Source organism: Struthio camelus, chromosome 9 (assembly GCF_040807025.1).
Source record: "Struthio camelus isolate bStrCam1 chromosome 9, bStrCam1.hap1, whole genome shotgun sequence".
Lineage (NCBI taxonomy): Eukaryota > Metazoa > Chordata > Aves > Struthioniformes > Struthionidae > Struthio > Struthio camelus.
The window spans coordinates 12,681,297-12,697,301 of record NC_090950.1 but is presented as its reverse complement, the minus strand read 5'-3'; the positions used below and the strand labels follow the sequence as shown (position 1 = coordinate 12,697,301).

Below are 16,005 nucleotides of genomic sequence, written 5' to 3'. Positions count from 1 at the left end.
ACTAATATTCAGACAAGCTAGTGAAAGGGGCTACTTTCTCACTGGGTATTTGCCCCTTCTTGAAATTATTTGTTATGGTCCCCTTTTCCCTTTACTGAATTGTAACATATGCTGAGATAAATAGATGCCAAAGTCAAGGGAGTATGGCAGTCCCTTTGCCCCTCTGCCTTCTCTTAAGGTCTTGCATGGAAAAAACACTTCAGACTCATGCTCTTCCCAGGAGATCTCTGTGTTCCTGACAAACTTAGGTGCCTAAGCGGTGATCACCTTGCCAGGACAGAGGGACCTTTCCTGGCTGAGCGGTGGATGTGCAGTGGGAGGGACGGAGTGACGGAGCCCTGCGCTGCTGCCGGGGGATGCAGGATATCCCCTCGCCTCCGGCTTTTGTCCCTTACAGGAATGCATGCGGACAGGTCAGTGGATTGATATGTCTGACTTTAACCTGGGCTTGTCTTGGCTTTGAGTATGTGTCCATCAAGTCAAACTTGCGGGTAGCCCAGAGTGTGGAAGACCAGCAAAGCAGGAGCCAAGGCTGGGAAGGGCACTCTGCTGTTCTCTAGCACTGACCAGAGCTGCGTATCAGACAGGAGGTGTTTGCTTAGGGGAAAATCACAGCTTTCTCCTAATGATATGGATTTTACTTGCCAGTCAAGACTGATAGCTGAGAGGGATGCAAGACTGAGGACCGCTACCTAAAGCAGCTTGGAGGTCCTAGACAAGTGTTCTTCCTAGTTTGCAGAGGTGTTATTAGTTGTCACCTAGTTTGCAGCCTGTTTGGGGAGACAATAATGCTGCTTACGTTTTGACTTTTGATAGAGGAGGGAGCAGACTGCCTATCACTTTTTTCCTAGCCCAAATGAGCTTTCCACGATTGTGTGATAAGAAAAAGCAGATTCTAGACATTATCAGAGTTCTTAAACCGGGGTGGAGAGGAGTCACAGAAAAATATTTCTGGTTAACTGCCATGGATGAGTGCTGTATTGTCCTGATTTTAATATTTGTTTGGTTGGTTTTTTTTAAGTAGTCAGCCATTTTCTTCACAAGGCAGTAAAACATTATGGCGATAACTCTGGTGCGTAGCTGAGAGATGCAGCCACTGTCAGCTCTGTTACAGTCTCAAAAGCTTTTCTTTGTGGTTTTTAAGTTCAGTGAAGTAATGGATTCGGCGTTTCTCTCAGAAAAGCATGAAGTGCTGGACTGACTCAAATTATCTAATGAAGGGGGAATACAAACTTCTTGATTCTCCAAGGTATAAACCAAAATCTTCCTGTACTTAAAAGCTGCCCCCTGTCCAACTGCACCTCTGCATCATTTCAATGCAGGACATGGTGTACCAGGTCCCCACCCCAGCACCCATCCTGCCCCACATGGGTGGAAGCGTGGTAGCTTGTCAAGGAGGCTGGTTAGGCGTGAGGAGACTATTGCCAAGTTGAGGGGGCAAACTATTAACCCTATATGTCTTCTGCTTTTTGCACCGAGGTCCAAGACTTGCTTTCAGCCCATAATCACTAAGGTAGCAAAGCTCCCATTGAAGCCAGCCGGCTCTCACTGTATATCCTGAAATTCAAAATAGCAAAGTCAGTAAGATTCAACCGTAAAAATATAATCCGTCTGCTTTAATGCTGATGCAGCAAATGTTAATAGCTATAACCACATGGGACAATTTGAATCTGTGCTCTCGTTTTGATGCTGTCACTCAGGTTTATTTTGTATGAAAGTTTAAGAATACATCTAATATACTTAAAAGTATTTGGCATGATACAAAATGTTTCTGCCTTTTCTACGTGAGCTATTTAGGTGGTTCCAAATCAAAACATTTACTTTCTCCTTAGAAAAAGTTTTCTTTGCGGAAAAATTTTATAATGTTGGCTCTGTACTGTGTTTCGCAGTGATTCTCTTTTCTTCTATTTTTGTCACGTTCGTGACCAAATGCTAAATTTGGTTTTGACCTAGATCTATATAAAAAAAACTATACAGATAGGGTTGGAACGGATGTAGGCACACACTCAGTAAGCAGTGGACAAGCATATGATGCTGTAATGCTATAAATGCTATAATGGCACTGGTGAAACTAATGACATTAGCAAAGACAGTGTAAGAGAAAAATTGTGATAGGCCATGCTCTATTTTTGTCGTAAAAAGTTATTACCCTCATAGCTTTAGTGGATAGGTTCGCTCTTGCAGTACTGCCAAAGGACCTGTTGTTCCAATGATCTGGGGGCGGAAGAACACTTACTGCCTATTAAATAATGCAAGCATGCCATTTCCTGCTTTGAGAATGGCTGGATTTTCAAAAATGAGTGAGAAAATAGTATTAATAAGTGGCAACTTTGCTACTATGTGTCCTGTCTCATATTATCAGGCAGGCCAGCAGCTAACAAAGGGGAATTTTTCTGCCAGAGACAGGCAGATCCAAAATCACTGAACATTTTCAGGTTTGTGAGTGATTAATGTGAAAACTAATGAGGCTTTAATGTAATTAAGGGATAGAAATGGCTTAGCCCCAAAATCATGAAGTTTCCGCAGAGCAGAATTGATTTAGCAAAGGACTAAATTATGTAATTTATACACAGCTGTGAAATCACGTCTATCCATTCATTTAAAATGAGAAATCACACAAATGTACGCACATATCACTGCTGTGGTAACTTTGTTCACTCTCTCATAAAACCTTTGTGTTTGATCACGAAAACATCACTGAAAATCAATTTTGGATGACACGTACTGTGAAAACATTGCACTCACATTAGGAAGGCACCGTACCGTAAACTGAAGTTCATGTATTCTCCAGGCCCTGGGATGCCCTGGAAGTTGTACGACCTGTGCGTGTCGTGCTGCCGTCACAGTGCCAGTCTAGGCCCTCTTGTGCCATGGCCATGAACCAGGTTGGCCTTTTTCTTCATCTCCCATCTTAAATACGCTGGCTCTTGCCAGCTTTCTGCTCCCATACCTTGTTTACCGGGCTAGCCTTGCCCACAAGGCTTATGCCCCACCTCTACAAAGCTATGAATTAGGAATACCGTTTGTTTACACATTAAGAGGACTGACCTACCTATTCCTCCTGTCTATTCCACATCCCTGTCGGTGATGCAGAAAGCAGGCACATCTCCTTCCTTGCGTGTACTCTTCCACCTGGGGACAGGTTTTCCCCTTTGGTGCCTCCCGAGGAGGGACGGGACGAGGGGCTCCCCAGACTGCTGCCGTGCTGTGCCCCTGCCTGCTTGCACCAAAGCCAGGGCTAGGCCTGGCCACCCGTGTCCCTGCAGTTGTCAGGATCCACTCGGAGATGGCAGAGACCAGAGCAGAAGAGCCCAGCGGTGTGGCCTGGCAGTCCCCCCGGAGCTCTCCCGCAGTGCTGGGAAAGGGAGCCAGTGTTTTCTTCGTTGCCTTCCTGCGGGGGAGTTTTATCCAAGACAAGTGTTTTGCTCAGCGCTGTGGGTGGGGGCTTTCCACAGCCGTGTGGGTCAGCCAGGCTCCCCGTGGAGCTGGGAAGGGGTATAAAATGGGGGGAAGAGGACAGAGCACAGCAAAGAAGTTGAATGAAAAATAAAACAGTGAAGAAATAAACCCATTTGTCTCTCCTTTACAGTTCCTTCCTTCCTGCAGCCCTACCTGTACTGCCAGTCCCCTTGTGTGTATCCCTCCTGGCCTCTGCTAAATCCAGGCCCCCTGCATTCCCCTCCCGCCGGCCACAAGTTGCTTCAGAAGTCGACATGCCTGACTAACACAGCTGAGTCTGAGCACAAACAGCTTCCAGTAGCTCAAGGCTTCAAACAACCCTTTGGAGGGGTGTAGAACGTGAAAGCATCGTTATTGTGTCTTCTCGGAAGCTTTATGGCAGTTGTTCATCATTTCTCACCGAAGACGTCAAACAGCTATTGATTAAATGAATAATAATAATTAAAAAAACCTAAAGGCAACAGCTTCAGAACAGGCTGCCAAGAGGCCACTGAAAACTTGCAGCAGGAGCCTGGTTATGGGGGTATCTTTGGGGTCATTTGTTTGTGCTGAAGGCAAGCCGTTCCCCAGTACCAGCCCACAGGTGCCAGCACAACTCCTCTGAGGTCACCCTGGCCAGGGCAGTGTCAGCCGCCAGCAGGACACTGTTGTTCCTCCCTAGGGTCTGCCAAAATCTGGCCGAGAGTCTGGGCGTGCTCCGCAGTTGTAGGGTTTACCCAACCTCCTTATGTCCGAGGGGAGAGATGGACTTGCACATCCATACCTGAGTTTGCTGCTGCTCATCTCTGAGACCCTTTCTATGTGCCCTGGTCCCAACAGGACAGTGGAGGCAGCCTCAGAAGTGGGAGAACGTCACAGAAATGATCTCTAACAGTATACTCTAAACAGAGGACGGAGGGAAGGATGGTGACGCTGCAAATGACAGATTTACAAAAGCAGGTTTCACCTGCCCAAAAATCAGAGGCAAAGGATTTTGGTAGCCGCTGTTGCCGGTTGTCACCACTGCTGCAGTGAAGAGTTCAGAGACTTAGGCTGAGTGAACTCCAATGATTTTGGATAAATCTGTGAAGCTTGTCGGACTGCTGAATCCTGTTTGCCTTGTGTTCTTCCCCAGTGACTCAGCAGTGGAGCACGGTTTATTTTCTTAAAATGATCTGACCTGATTCTAACAATTACGATTTTTTGACAGAACTTTGGCAAAGGGAAGCTGGCCGGGGCAGGGATGCGTGTTTGTGTTCTGTGTCCAACTGGTGCTAAAAGCTGCTGGGAGGATGGGCTGTGCAAAGGCTCTTGGATAACAAGCTGCCGTTAAGAGTAGCTAGTGAACAGCAAAACTTTTCTGGGTACAGCGAGCCACACTGTTCTCACTTCTTCAAATATCAAAGAAGGGAGACCATGGGCCACAGTAATTAAAACTCTTTTCTCAACTCTCCTTGGCAAGGTGCAAAGAAATCCTCTTTTCGTGCTCAATGACTAAAAATAAATCCTATTTTGAGTTTTAGAACCAGCCGCATGACTAAAATGAGCCATTTGGTTTCATTCATGTTTGCTGTCTATTAATCTGTTCTCTTCACCCTCAGCAGGGTATGACTCAGACTTTCTCATTGTCTTCCTCCCTATGTGTGTTTTGACTTTAAATTCTGCTGTCTGACGCAAAGCAGTGCTGAAATCATGACATTTTGATCCAGCAAGCTCCCAGGAGACTCTTGATCTTTACTGGCTGGTAAATGTAACACTTATAACAGCTATGCAAAGCAGATACTGATATTTTCACACCAAATGTTGGTAAGCAGATGTCACAAGCTTACGAAGATCATTGAAATCCATGGGAGGAAATATGCGTGTATGTATGAGGGGGAGACCTGGAGATAAAAATACTTTGGTGGTTATAAAAGACATGTATTCCTTAATCTGTTGGTGTTTTGCTATTCTTATTCATGTTAATCAAACTGGAGGCTGCACTGGAAAAAGAATAGTAGTGGGTTTCTTCCCGTTGATTCATCTGCTTCTTTTACATTTTCCTTCCAGCAGTGGCTTGTTTTTGCCTCTCCCTTTGGAAGTAGTTGGTGATGCCAATTTCTCCTTCCTTGCAGGCTCTTTTTAAAGACTTTGGTCCAGATCTGGCGGGAAATCAGAAACTGCTTCCAGATCATGAGATCCTTTAGGCTGCCCAGAAGCCAGAGAAGACCTGCACCCCCTGCATGAGATCCTGGCCAGTACTGTACTGGAAACGGACCCACGATGGCTGTGGCAAGGCCCTGAGTCTGTGCCCTGCATGACTGCCTTGGAAACGGGTTTCAAAGCACTGAGCTGAGCCTTCAGAGCAAGCGTGTTGGCTCGATGCTGCTTCCACACTAGGTGAGTTTAGGTGGAAGCAGGTGGATCTACCAGGGTCTGCCCGGTTGGGTCCTCCCCAGCCCTTGCACAGCCTTCAGGGGAGCTGCCCACTTAGCTCCAGGCTGTTGGGATGCTGGAGAGCCTTGCTCCTACCAACTGCCTGACTTTCAGGTGGCTCAGGTTAGGGAAAGTAGACCCCATCTGGGCATCTGCAGGCACAAAAAGGTTGCTCTGAAATGAGGACACTCAAATCTGTGTGCAAAGGTGGTCATACACCCACGTATCTGAGGTAGCAGTCAAGTCTTCCCCTGAGGCTTCTCTTTTCTATTTTATTTTTTTAAATGCAGGCAAATTGAAATCATGAACATGGAAATGTTGGATGAAAGTCAGGATTTTTATTTTTTTGTTCCGAGCAAAATCTGTTCTTGAAACGTTCCTGTGGAGCGAGTGCTAACCCTTCAGGGAGGCCTGTCAGTCAGGCTTGCTTTGAACCCACTTCATCTTACTGCAGCATGGAGTGCAGCCCAGCGATCTGCGGCCACCACAGACTCTTGCCCCTATCATGAGTTTGAAATCTGTGCTTTTAGAGAATTGCTTTTACAGTCTGCGAGGCCCTATTTTTCCTTACAGGGTTTTTTTTTTCCCTCCCCTTACAGCTCTGATAATGAAATTTGAGCTATTTATTATGTACTAAATTTAGGGAGGCCAGAAATATTTGCATACAAATATGTTTGAGCTGCCAAGCATGCAAAATGAACACCAAATAACAAGTCTAATGTTGGACCCAAGTGGAGGTCAAGTATTTTAAAATCGAAATCATTTAAGAGAACCTGTATCTGTGATGACAGGTGTACTTGTTCTGACAAAAGAAAACCTCCCCCTTCTCATTACCTGCAGAAAAAATGCAGATATTCAAGTCAGATAGGGAACTAATTTTAATGTGACAATGACACTTATTCTGGAAGAAATACCATGTCCATAATGAATTGTAAATTATTTTCAGTTGCCACTGGAAACAGAGAAAGGGGAAAAAATTGTCAACATTGACACAGCCCTGCTTTATTTTTAAGCAGTACTGATCTTTTGGTGACACCAATTAGATGAGGAGAAAGCCAGAGCTGAAGTAAACTTTTTTTCAAACTGCAAATTATTTAGGTTTCAGAAAACAGAGTCCTAACAGCAAAATAAATATGCTGTCTGCTGCTGTTTGTGTTAATATTACGGTAATAACCATCAGGATCATAGCTTTATGCTCTCTCATGGTCAGAGATGGGGGAGCCAGTCTGTAAACGATAGGGACGCGGTGCGAGAGTGGGTGGCTTCCACACTGCGAGCCCGCGTGTGCTGGCTGCTGTGCTGGGTCAAGCACCAGCGCTCTGGCCTCAAGCCCTCATCTTTAGCCCTTGCTGCCTCAGGGGCAGGTTCCTGGAGCAGATCTTTCTAGTTGTCAGAATTTACTTTCTCCATTAACTTTTGTGATGATGACCTACTAGGTGGGAACATGACACAAAACAGTGGGAAGAAGTCCTCTTGCTTGCATTTACAATGGTGACGTTGCCCTCCCTCCCTTTGTTTCTTGCATAAAGTGAAATAAAATCTCCCTAAAACTTATTCTTAAGTTAGCATGCAAGATTGAGGTTTGATTAACTTTTAGCTTCTCGTGATGCATAACCTTGCAAGGTAGAGCATACCATAGGGCAAACCACTCAAAGAAAACATTGGATTTGTTACTATTCTGTTTCCCGTATCATCAAAAGGGTGGAATATGGTCAAAATGCATTTAAAAGCGATTGCCAAGAGTCTGTTGCTAAACAATTGAACTCAAGCTAGTATATTGCAATTACCTAAATTTCAGAAATGTTGTGATGCTCTTAGCATCTTGCTCTTGTATAAAATGACATGGCACTTTTAATGACAAGGCAGATGACATTTTCTGTTTCATGAATCATTCTGAAGAACAGACAATGCAAAAAAGGGGAATATACAGTCATTAAGGGCCTCTTTATAAAAAAAAAAAAAAAAGTGGTTAAATCATTAGTGCAAAGTCCATGCAACGCTTAAAATTTTAATGTGGAGTAAATTGATGTGTAAGTTGTGGATATCCTCCTGTAAATTTGATCCCCTGAAACCAAAATAGCCAAGACAGAGAAGTAAGCCAAGTCTGACTGACTTCACACGCTGTAAATCTCAAGTGAGTGGTTAAGGAACAGAGGAAGGAATCATGCTGATGTGCTAATTAATCTGTGTTTCTGAAATACATGCTGATGCTGAAGACCAGTGATAAATGGAAAGGGTCAGCAGAAAGATTTCATGTGAAAGGATTAGGTAGGTAGGCATTTGCAGAAATGGAAGCGCACATAGATTTACAAGAAAATTCCCCAAAATCGGAATTGAGCATTTTTCTTTTTTTCTTTTCCACCTTTTTTTTTTGGACTATGATGACCATTTTCTCAATGGACTAAGGCATATTAGCTCTAACTATGTCTGTGAGCATTAGAGCTCTACTGAATGTAATGGGGGGGTTTATAGAAGTCAGCAAACAGTTCACAGCTGCTCTGTGTAGACCCTGGCTTAACCGACCCTTGCTTTATGTTCACTGCAGCAGATTCCTTTCTGGTTTCTATCTTCAGAGATGCTAGCCTAAAGTCTATCTATCTTCCTCTTTTCTTCATTGTCTCACTGAGGAATTTTGGATTGTATCTGGGCCCTGAATAAAGATGCTGATGAAGAGTTTCTGCACAGGCAGAAACTGGTCCTATTTTTTACAAGTAACTTCATGCGAGTGAAATGAGAGCCTTCCAGATGTCCATTCAGCTACTACAAATGCAGCAAGAGTGTTTCTTTTGTCTGTGTTCACAGCTGTAATTATTTCTACCTTGCTGTTCTTATGACAATTTAATTTTGTAACATTTATTGGTTTTGAAGGTTCATTCATCCTAGTTTTTTTGCATTTTGTGCTGTAAAAGGTCAAAATTGTCAGGAAAGATTTATTTTGGGGGAAAAGGAGTCCATATTTAAAAGCCAGCACAAACCAACCCTTCTGGAATAGAAAGGAAGCAGAAGGAATTAGCTAAAACACAGAACAGCAGCTGAAGCAATGTACTAGATTTCATGCTTTCTGATTTATGGCAAAATGATGTTTATTTGCCATAGTGATCTGTGCATACAAGCGCTGGCCTTTTGCACATGGAGTGCTGAGAACATGGTTTAGGCTGAAATGGCATGCCATTTACTGGAAATGATGTGATACTTGGGTATTCCCTCTGCTTATCTTCATAAGCCAGTGAAAGCCCGGCAAAAGCCAGGAGCAGGAGGCAGCGAGGGCGTCAGCCCGGAGCCAAAGCCCAGGGCTGTGTCTCGGTGCAGCAGCAGCACCGCGCTGGGGCAGGCGCGCTCTTCGGCACCACTGCGCACGGGGCCCGGGCTGTGAGCCCCTACGGCGGGGTGCTCGTGCCGTGGCTGGTGCTGCCTGCACCAGCCTGCCCGCACAAGGCCCTCAGCCGCCGCACGTGCCCAGCCTGGTGCGTTCAGCCACCCTGCGCCTCGTCCCCAGCCTGCCGTGAGTCCAGAGCTCTCTGGGCCAGGTGAGGAGCAGGAGGGTTTGTCCTCGAGCTGTCAAAAAGCCAGAGGTGGGCTGCGGCGGCTCATTGAAGCCCTTAAAAAAAAAAAAAAACAACCAACGACTCAATGCAGCTGTTAAAAGGCCAGTGCCTGAGACGAGTGTACACACTGTGCCGCTCGTACACCCCGCGGTGCACTGTGCAGCTGTGGCACACAGGCAGTCCTCGTTTGCTGCCCACTCACCCACGCGCCTTCAGCCCTGCAATGCCTTTGATGCAGCCGCAGTGGAGGTGCGGGGGCTCAGGCCACCCCCCCCCCCCCGACCTGGCGCCAAGAGGTGCCCTCGGGGATCGGGGCTTGTTTCGCTTTGTATCCTCTCCTCCTGCAGGTTCTGGCTGGCATTTCCAGAGGGGTGTGTGGGCACCTGCACCCCCTGCCTCGGCTTTTTTTTTTTTTTTTTGCCATTCCCCTATTCTATTCTATTCTATTCTATTCTATTCTATTCTATTCTATTCTATTCTATTCTATTCTATTCTATTCTTAAAAGCCCACCTCCCCCGGTGTGTGTATGTGGGGGGTCTGCGGGCGGCGCGGGGCTGGCGGGGAGGATGCGGGCGGCGGAGCAGCCCCGGGGCCGGGCCGCCCCCGCGGGCGGGGAGCGCGGATGACGTCGGCGGCGAGGGCGGTATAAGCGGGCGCTGTCCGGGTGCTGAAGCGGCGGCGGCGGCGGCGGCGGCGGGCGCGGCGCACGCAGGTAGGGGCTGCGCGGGGCTGCGCGGGGCTGCCGGCCGCGGGGCTGGCGCCGGCCTCGGCGTGGGGCCGAGCGGCGCTTTGGGGAGGGACTGGGGACAGAGACAAAAAGGTTAAGTTAAACAGTGAATGAAGGCGGAGGGGTTGATGGGGTCGCAGCTGATGTTTGATGAATACATTTTATATAAAATGCATATATATGTGTGTGTGTATATATATATAAACCTGGATAGACATAGATATTTATATATTTATATTATCAGTGCTGTTTTGTCCCTAGAGCTAGGAAGGAAGTATAACCTAATTTTTCAGCTTGCAGTTTCATTTACTCTTCTTGCCGGTTCACGGACTTGATACTTCCAGCTTTTCAAAATATAGGGTGAGAGGTTTCCTTGGTGCAAACACAATTTGATCAATGCTCCAAATATACAATCATTGTAGTCACTCTTTAGTGTTTTTTTTTTTTTTGGAGGCTTGATTGTTTTCCCATCCCCCCCCCCCAACCCCGTGCTGTCATTTTGTTCATGTTTTGAGTTACTTGCACAGGATAGAGCTTAAGATGCCCTTTAAAAAAGCAAATTTACTGCAGTCACTTTGTTTATTGCAAAAGTAAATGGGAGGAAGAATATATTGCATATTGCCATATTTTTCTTACGGAAAACTGCTGTCAGAGTCCCTCTCTGCCTCATAGGGCAAGGACTCATCATTAGAAAAGCATATGAATTTTCATGGAAAAAAATGTCACGGGAAACAGGATCTTCACATCAGAGAAGACTACTGGGAAAGACTGAGAGAGAAAATTACTGTTGCCATGGAACCATCCCAGAAAGGCGATTTGTTTTACTATTTTGTCGCTGTTCTAGCGAACTTCTGTCAGTCTGTATTGCTTTTGTATGCATTAAATCGAGACCTCAATCCCTCGTTTTGGAAACAGCCACTTCTTAATTCGCTGGCCACAAAAAGATTTTCCTGTTTGCTAGGCGCTAATACAAGCGGTTGCTTGCACAATACAGATGAGCAAAAATCTCCTCCTCCTCTTCTTCTTGGCTGGCCTCATAAGTATACAGCTGTAACAAATACAGCCATTTTAGCGTATTGTGCTTTGAGAAGCATAAAAGAAGCTCATAAAGATAGTTTTAAAATGTCCTCTGTTGTCTCAAAATGGGAAATTAAAGTCTTGAAGACTGGGGAGGAGTCCTCTTACCCTAAATAATGCAGTATATTTAATGATAAGATTTTTATGACCTGAAGTCAAAGCTTTTAGAAGAAATCATTTCAAAATCCACTTGATAGAGATTTCAGGTATCATCTACCAATAAATTAGAAGTGAAAACTGATCTGGAGACAATTATACCCAACATATCTAGAGAGGAACTGATGACCTGTTATTCCTGCAAAGGAAATACTCAGCTGAGTGAAATGTTCGTGGAACACTAAACTCAACTTTGCCTGGCTGTGTGTATTTTGACTTTAATTGGCGGCTGATGAATTTTACAGAGAACATAACAATACATAATTGTAAGCAGTAAAGGAGGTCGCGCTCCTCATCTCTGTTAAGGGGAGGTGGCCAGTAGATAAATGTGGACCGACTGTCCCTTCCTGCATCCCTCAAAAAGGAGAGAGTTTCTCATATACTAACCAGACTAACTCTGTTAATAACTAGTCTGTCTGTTGGAAAGTAAAATCTTTGTTTTGTTTATTTGCTATGATAGGTTCTGCTCAACACAAAATAATGATCATGCAGGTTTTCTTTTTTCCCTGGAGATATATGTAGGACTAGAGCCTTTTCTGTGACATCAAATAGGAGCTATGCTGGTTTTAGGGCAAAGCAAGAGCTAGAGGGAGGGACCATCTAAGCTGTCTGAATTAATCCTTTGTGGAATGAATTCTCAAAAGTATCCAGGCTGGGATTTATAAATGTTTGGGGAAATTATTTGATATTCTGGATGTTAGCTTGCTCAGGCATACTGAGTGGGAAAAAAAGCAGCTCTCTGAACTGGTACTGCTTTAATTATTTAGTTAATTCACATTATGTTAAGAGCAAAAACTGAGTGGAAAAATCTACGAGTGAGCTGAAATGAGCACGATCACTCTCACTTTCCACTTACAGCAGTGGGTATACGTAGCTTCTGCAATCTGTCATGAATCACCAACACCACAACAGGATGTTTTTCCAAACCAAAAGCAAAGGAGCCAAAATAGATCAATTCAGAAAAGTGGTTTCTATCATCTTTGCTGTTTATTTAGTGTACTTTATTCATTAATGCAATTGGATCAGAAAAGAACCTACTCTGTCTCACAGCCCCCTCGCACGAGCTGCTGAGCCTCTCCTCGGAAACAAGTGACAGGAATTTTTCACTTCACTGCGCGTGGATGGTGCTCAGCTCCCTGCAGGACTAGGCTTGTGCAGGTGTGTCCTCCTCCGCAGCAGTGCTGTCATCTCATTAATTCAGTCTGATGCATATTCTTCCCATTCCTCTTCTTTTAAAGGGAGTTTATTTGTGCTTGGCACAAAGATTAGACAAGGACTTCTACTGGTATAAGTCTAACTGTGAATTTAGCTCAGTTACATCAAGTTTCTGCCTGCCCTAGGACCCAATTTGATTTCCACTGAAGTGAATGAAGGAAATACTATTTGAAAAGAATCGCCAGTCAGAATTTACTTGAAAAAAAGAACTTACTTAAAACTCGGTTTAGAAAAATACCAAAAAAATTATGCTTGTAGGATAAATTATAGACTGACTTTCACACAGAGACTCCCTTTGGCTATGGGGAAATGTTTCATTCACAGATCCTGTTAACCTAAATTCACCTGTAGTGCAAATAATATATCTTGTTAATAAAATAGCAAAGAAGGATGTAATAACAATAACAGCAATGACAGAAATAAACCTGTACGTCATTTTATATGCCATGTTCTCCACTTCATTACATGAATTTTTATTGCAGTCTAGCACCATTCAGTGGTGTTACCTGGGCACAAAATTAGATACCCAGTGAAACAATCACATAAAATAATTCCATATGCAATTTTAATATTAATATTTTGAGCAGCATTTAAATATATGGTTATGCTGAGATTACTATTTGAAGCCTTCATTTTAATAATCAAAATGACATCGAGATTCCTCTATGGGCACTTCATGAGCTATGCAGGACTGCTATTTTTTAACTTTGGTACTGCCATTGGAAAATTGATGCTCATAAAGTAAACTGAGCATAGAGAAAACATTTCTAGCATTGCAAAATGATAGTTTCCAGTAAACGAAGGAATCATTGGAAAGTTTCAGAAAGTAAATTCTCAAAATAGAGCCTCAAAATAAATTTCCTCCAAAACATATAGCTTCCATGTATGAGTTCTACTAGATTTCCATAACTAATGCGAACACATATAGCAGCAGTATTCCTCATGATCAGCTCCCGTGTAGAACAGCAATCTCTGTTTTGCTCTGCAGTTTACTAAGAAGTTTGTCTCCATATGTTAACTGTCCCTTTTTTTCTTCTTTATTTTTAAGGAAACGTTTTAAACATGGCAGAAACCAAAAGCTTCCAGCTTGGAGCAGCGTGCGCTCTCACCTTTTTCTTTGTCCTAATTTGTTGTGCTGATGCAGCTTCCTTCCAGCAGTATCAGCTGCTTCAGAAAGACCCAGACTATGTAATGAAAAACTTACAAAGGTTCCCAAACCCTGATATGATCAAAGCGTTGGAATACATAGAAGATCTTCGCAAGCAAACTAACAAGGGAGAAAGCAGCCCTGATTACAACTCTTATCAAAGCGTTCCGTATCTCCTGCAGCAGAAGGAGAGCAAAGACCAGGTTCGCCAACCAGACAATATACGGGATTCTTTGACTGAAGATGAGTCTCAATGGGTGAAAGTGATGTTGGAGGCCTTGAGGCAAGCTGAGAAAGAGTCAAAAGTTGGCCCAAAGGAAAATAAACTTTATGGTCTGAGTTCAGATAGTAACTTTCCAGCTGGAGTAACTGATGATTACGAGGCTTACAAGTGGCCTGAGAGGTGGCAAAAATATCTCAAAATGCCACTTGGGCACTATGAAGACAGTTCAAGAGACAGTCCTTTCAAGCGTACTAATGAAATAGTGGAAGAACAATACACACCCCAGAGTCTTGCTACTTTGGAGTCTGTGTTTCAGGAGCTGGGAAAGATGGCAGGACCAAGTAACCACAAGAAAGAGAGGCTGGATGAGGACCAGAAATTGTATGCAGATGACGAAGATGATGTATATAAAGTGAACAACATTGCCTACGAAGATGTGGTTGGAGGAGAAGATTGGAATCCAATAGAGGAAAAAGTGGAAAGTCAAACCCAGGAAGAGATAAAAGACAGCAAAGAGGAAATTGATAAACATGAAGAGGAGATTGATGATGAAATGAAGAGGTCAGGGAAACTCGGCTTCCTTGAGGATGAAATGAGAAGAGAGAATAAAGATCAAATGTCAGAGGATGTTTCAAAGCTAATGAATTATTACCTGAAGAGGCTGATTGGCAGTGCTGGAAATAGGAAACTAAGGATCGGAGATCTTGAGGAAAAAAGAGCAGCTACATTTTTGGATAAGCAACTTGATCCTCAGTCTATAGCTCAGTTAATAGAAATCTCAAGGAATTTACAAATTCCTCCTGAGGATCTAATAGACATGTTGAAAGCTGGAGAAAAAAAACAGCTTCAGAGTGAAAGGTTGGAAGCTGAGCAGGAAGTAGAATTCCCTGAAGACCTTGATGAGATTGCTGAAACTAATCTAGGACAGAGTGATATATTTAAAAATAATGTAAATTCTAAAAATGGATACATGAAGCAGCCTCTTAATGTTATTCCAGAAAATCTACCTGAAGACCTCAATATTGAAGACATTGTCAGTCTTCTGGGAACGGACAACTTAGCTAACCAGAACCCTTCCTACTTATTAAATCGTCTTAACCAAGAAAATGATTTGCCAAGGCTGCCTTACCTTCCCAGAAGACTGAAAGGACACCAGTTTCCCAAAGCTGCATGGATTAACGATTTGGAAAGACGACAAATGGAATATGAAAAACTGAACGAGAAAGATGAAGAGCTGGCCGATTACTTGACAAAGATGTTGGCAAAATATCCTGAAGTTATCAATACAAACCAGATGAAACGAGTTCCAGTTCCAGCTTCTGAAAATGACCTGCAGGAAGATGAGGGGCTGGAACAAGCGATCAGAGAGCACTTGAGTCAGCTGGGACCGCAGCAGTCTGCGAAGCTGGCGGCGCTCAGCAAGCGGCTGTCAATGACCGGGGAAACCGATGACACGCAGAACAGGCAGTATCTGGATGAGGATATGCTAACAAAGGTGCTAGAGTATCTAAAACAGGAGAAATCAGAGCTTGAAAGAGATCACATTACTAAACGGGCAATGGAAAACATGTAATTCTTCCTCAAACATTATTTCTCTTCAATGTGTTGACTTCTATCCCGATTCAGTTGTGATTTATTCCCCTCTCTCCCACTAAACAACTTACGGTAGACTACTTACCGTTGAACAGTCTGCATATCTTTCTCAAAGCTGTTATATTGTTTATGGATATACTTATGTATGTTATAAATTATGGGGCAAATAAATTGCTTCAAGTGTTTTAAGAAACAATTTAATGAAATCAAGTAAAATTATAAAATGTAAACAAACAACCTTTGCATTGTTAATAAAACATGAAACATGAAGAGTGATAACTATCATTTGAAATTTTTAAAATTAATTGGATTATTTTGTTACTGTCTGTAGTGTTTTTTGTGGAGTATCAAATAAAAAAATAAAGCATTATATATATAGTTTTATTTACAAGGCTTTTTCTATTCAGTGTTTTATTGCTGACGAATAAATTATTTCTGGACAACAGACTGTGTTTCTTTGTGGCAATT

At 43.5% G+C, this 16,005-nt stretch overlaps 1 protein-coding gene across 3 annotated transcripts; it reads left to right on the top strand.

The window, feature by feature from the left end:
• The first annotated feature begins 394 nt into the window (after window positions 1–394).
• SCG2 (secretogranin II) lies at window positions 395–15,921 on the top strand. Of its 3 annotated transcripts, XM_068954995.1 has the most exons (3): window positions 395–413; window positions 5,553–5,817; window positions 13,623–15,921. In XM_068954995.1, exon 3 carries the CDS (start codon window positions 13,637–13,639, stop codon window positions 15,515–15,517), a length of 1,881 nt encoding a protein of 626 aa, XP_068811096.1. In that variant the 5' UTR covers window positions 395–413; window positions 5,553–5,817; window positions 13,623–13,636; the 3' UTR covers window positions 15,518–15,921. The 3 variants fall into 3 exon arrangements, with proteins under 3 accessions (XP_068811096.1, XP_068811094.1, XP_009674024.2); XM_068954993.1 differs by lacking the exons at window positions 395–413; window positions 5,553–5,817 and adding an exon at window positions 10,066–10,111; XM_009675729.2 differs by lacking the exons at window positions 395–413; window positions 5,553–5,817 and adding an exon at window positions 12,422–12,517.
• The last annotated feature ends 84 nt before the right edge of the window (window positions 15,922–16,005 follow it).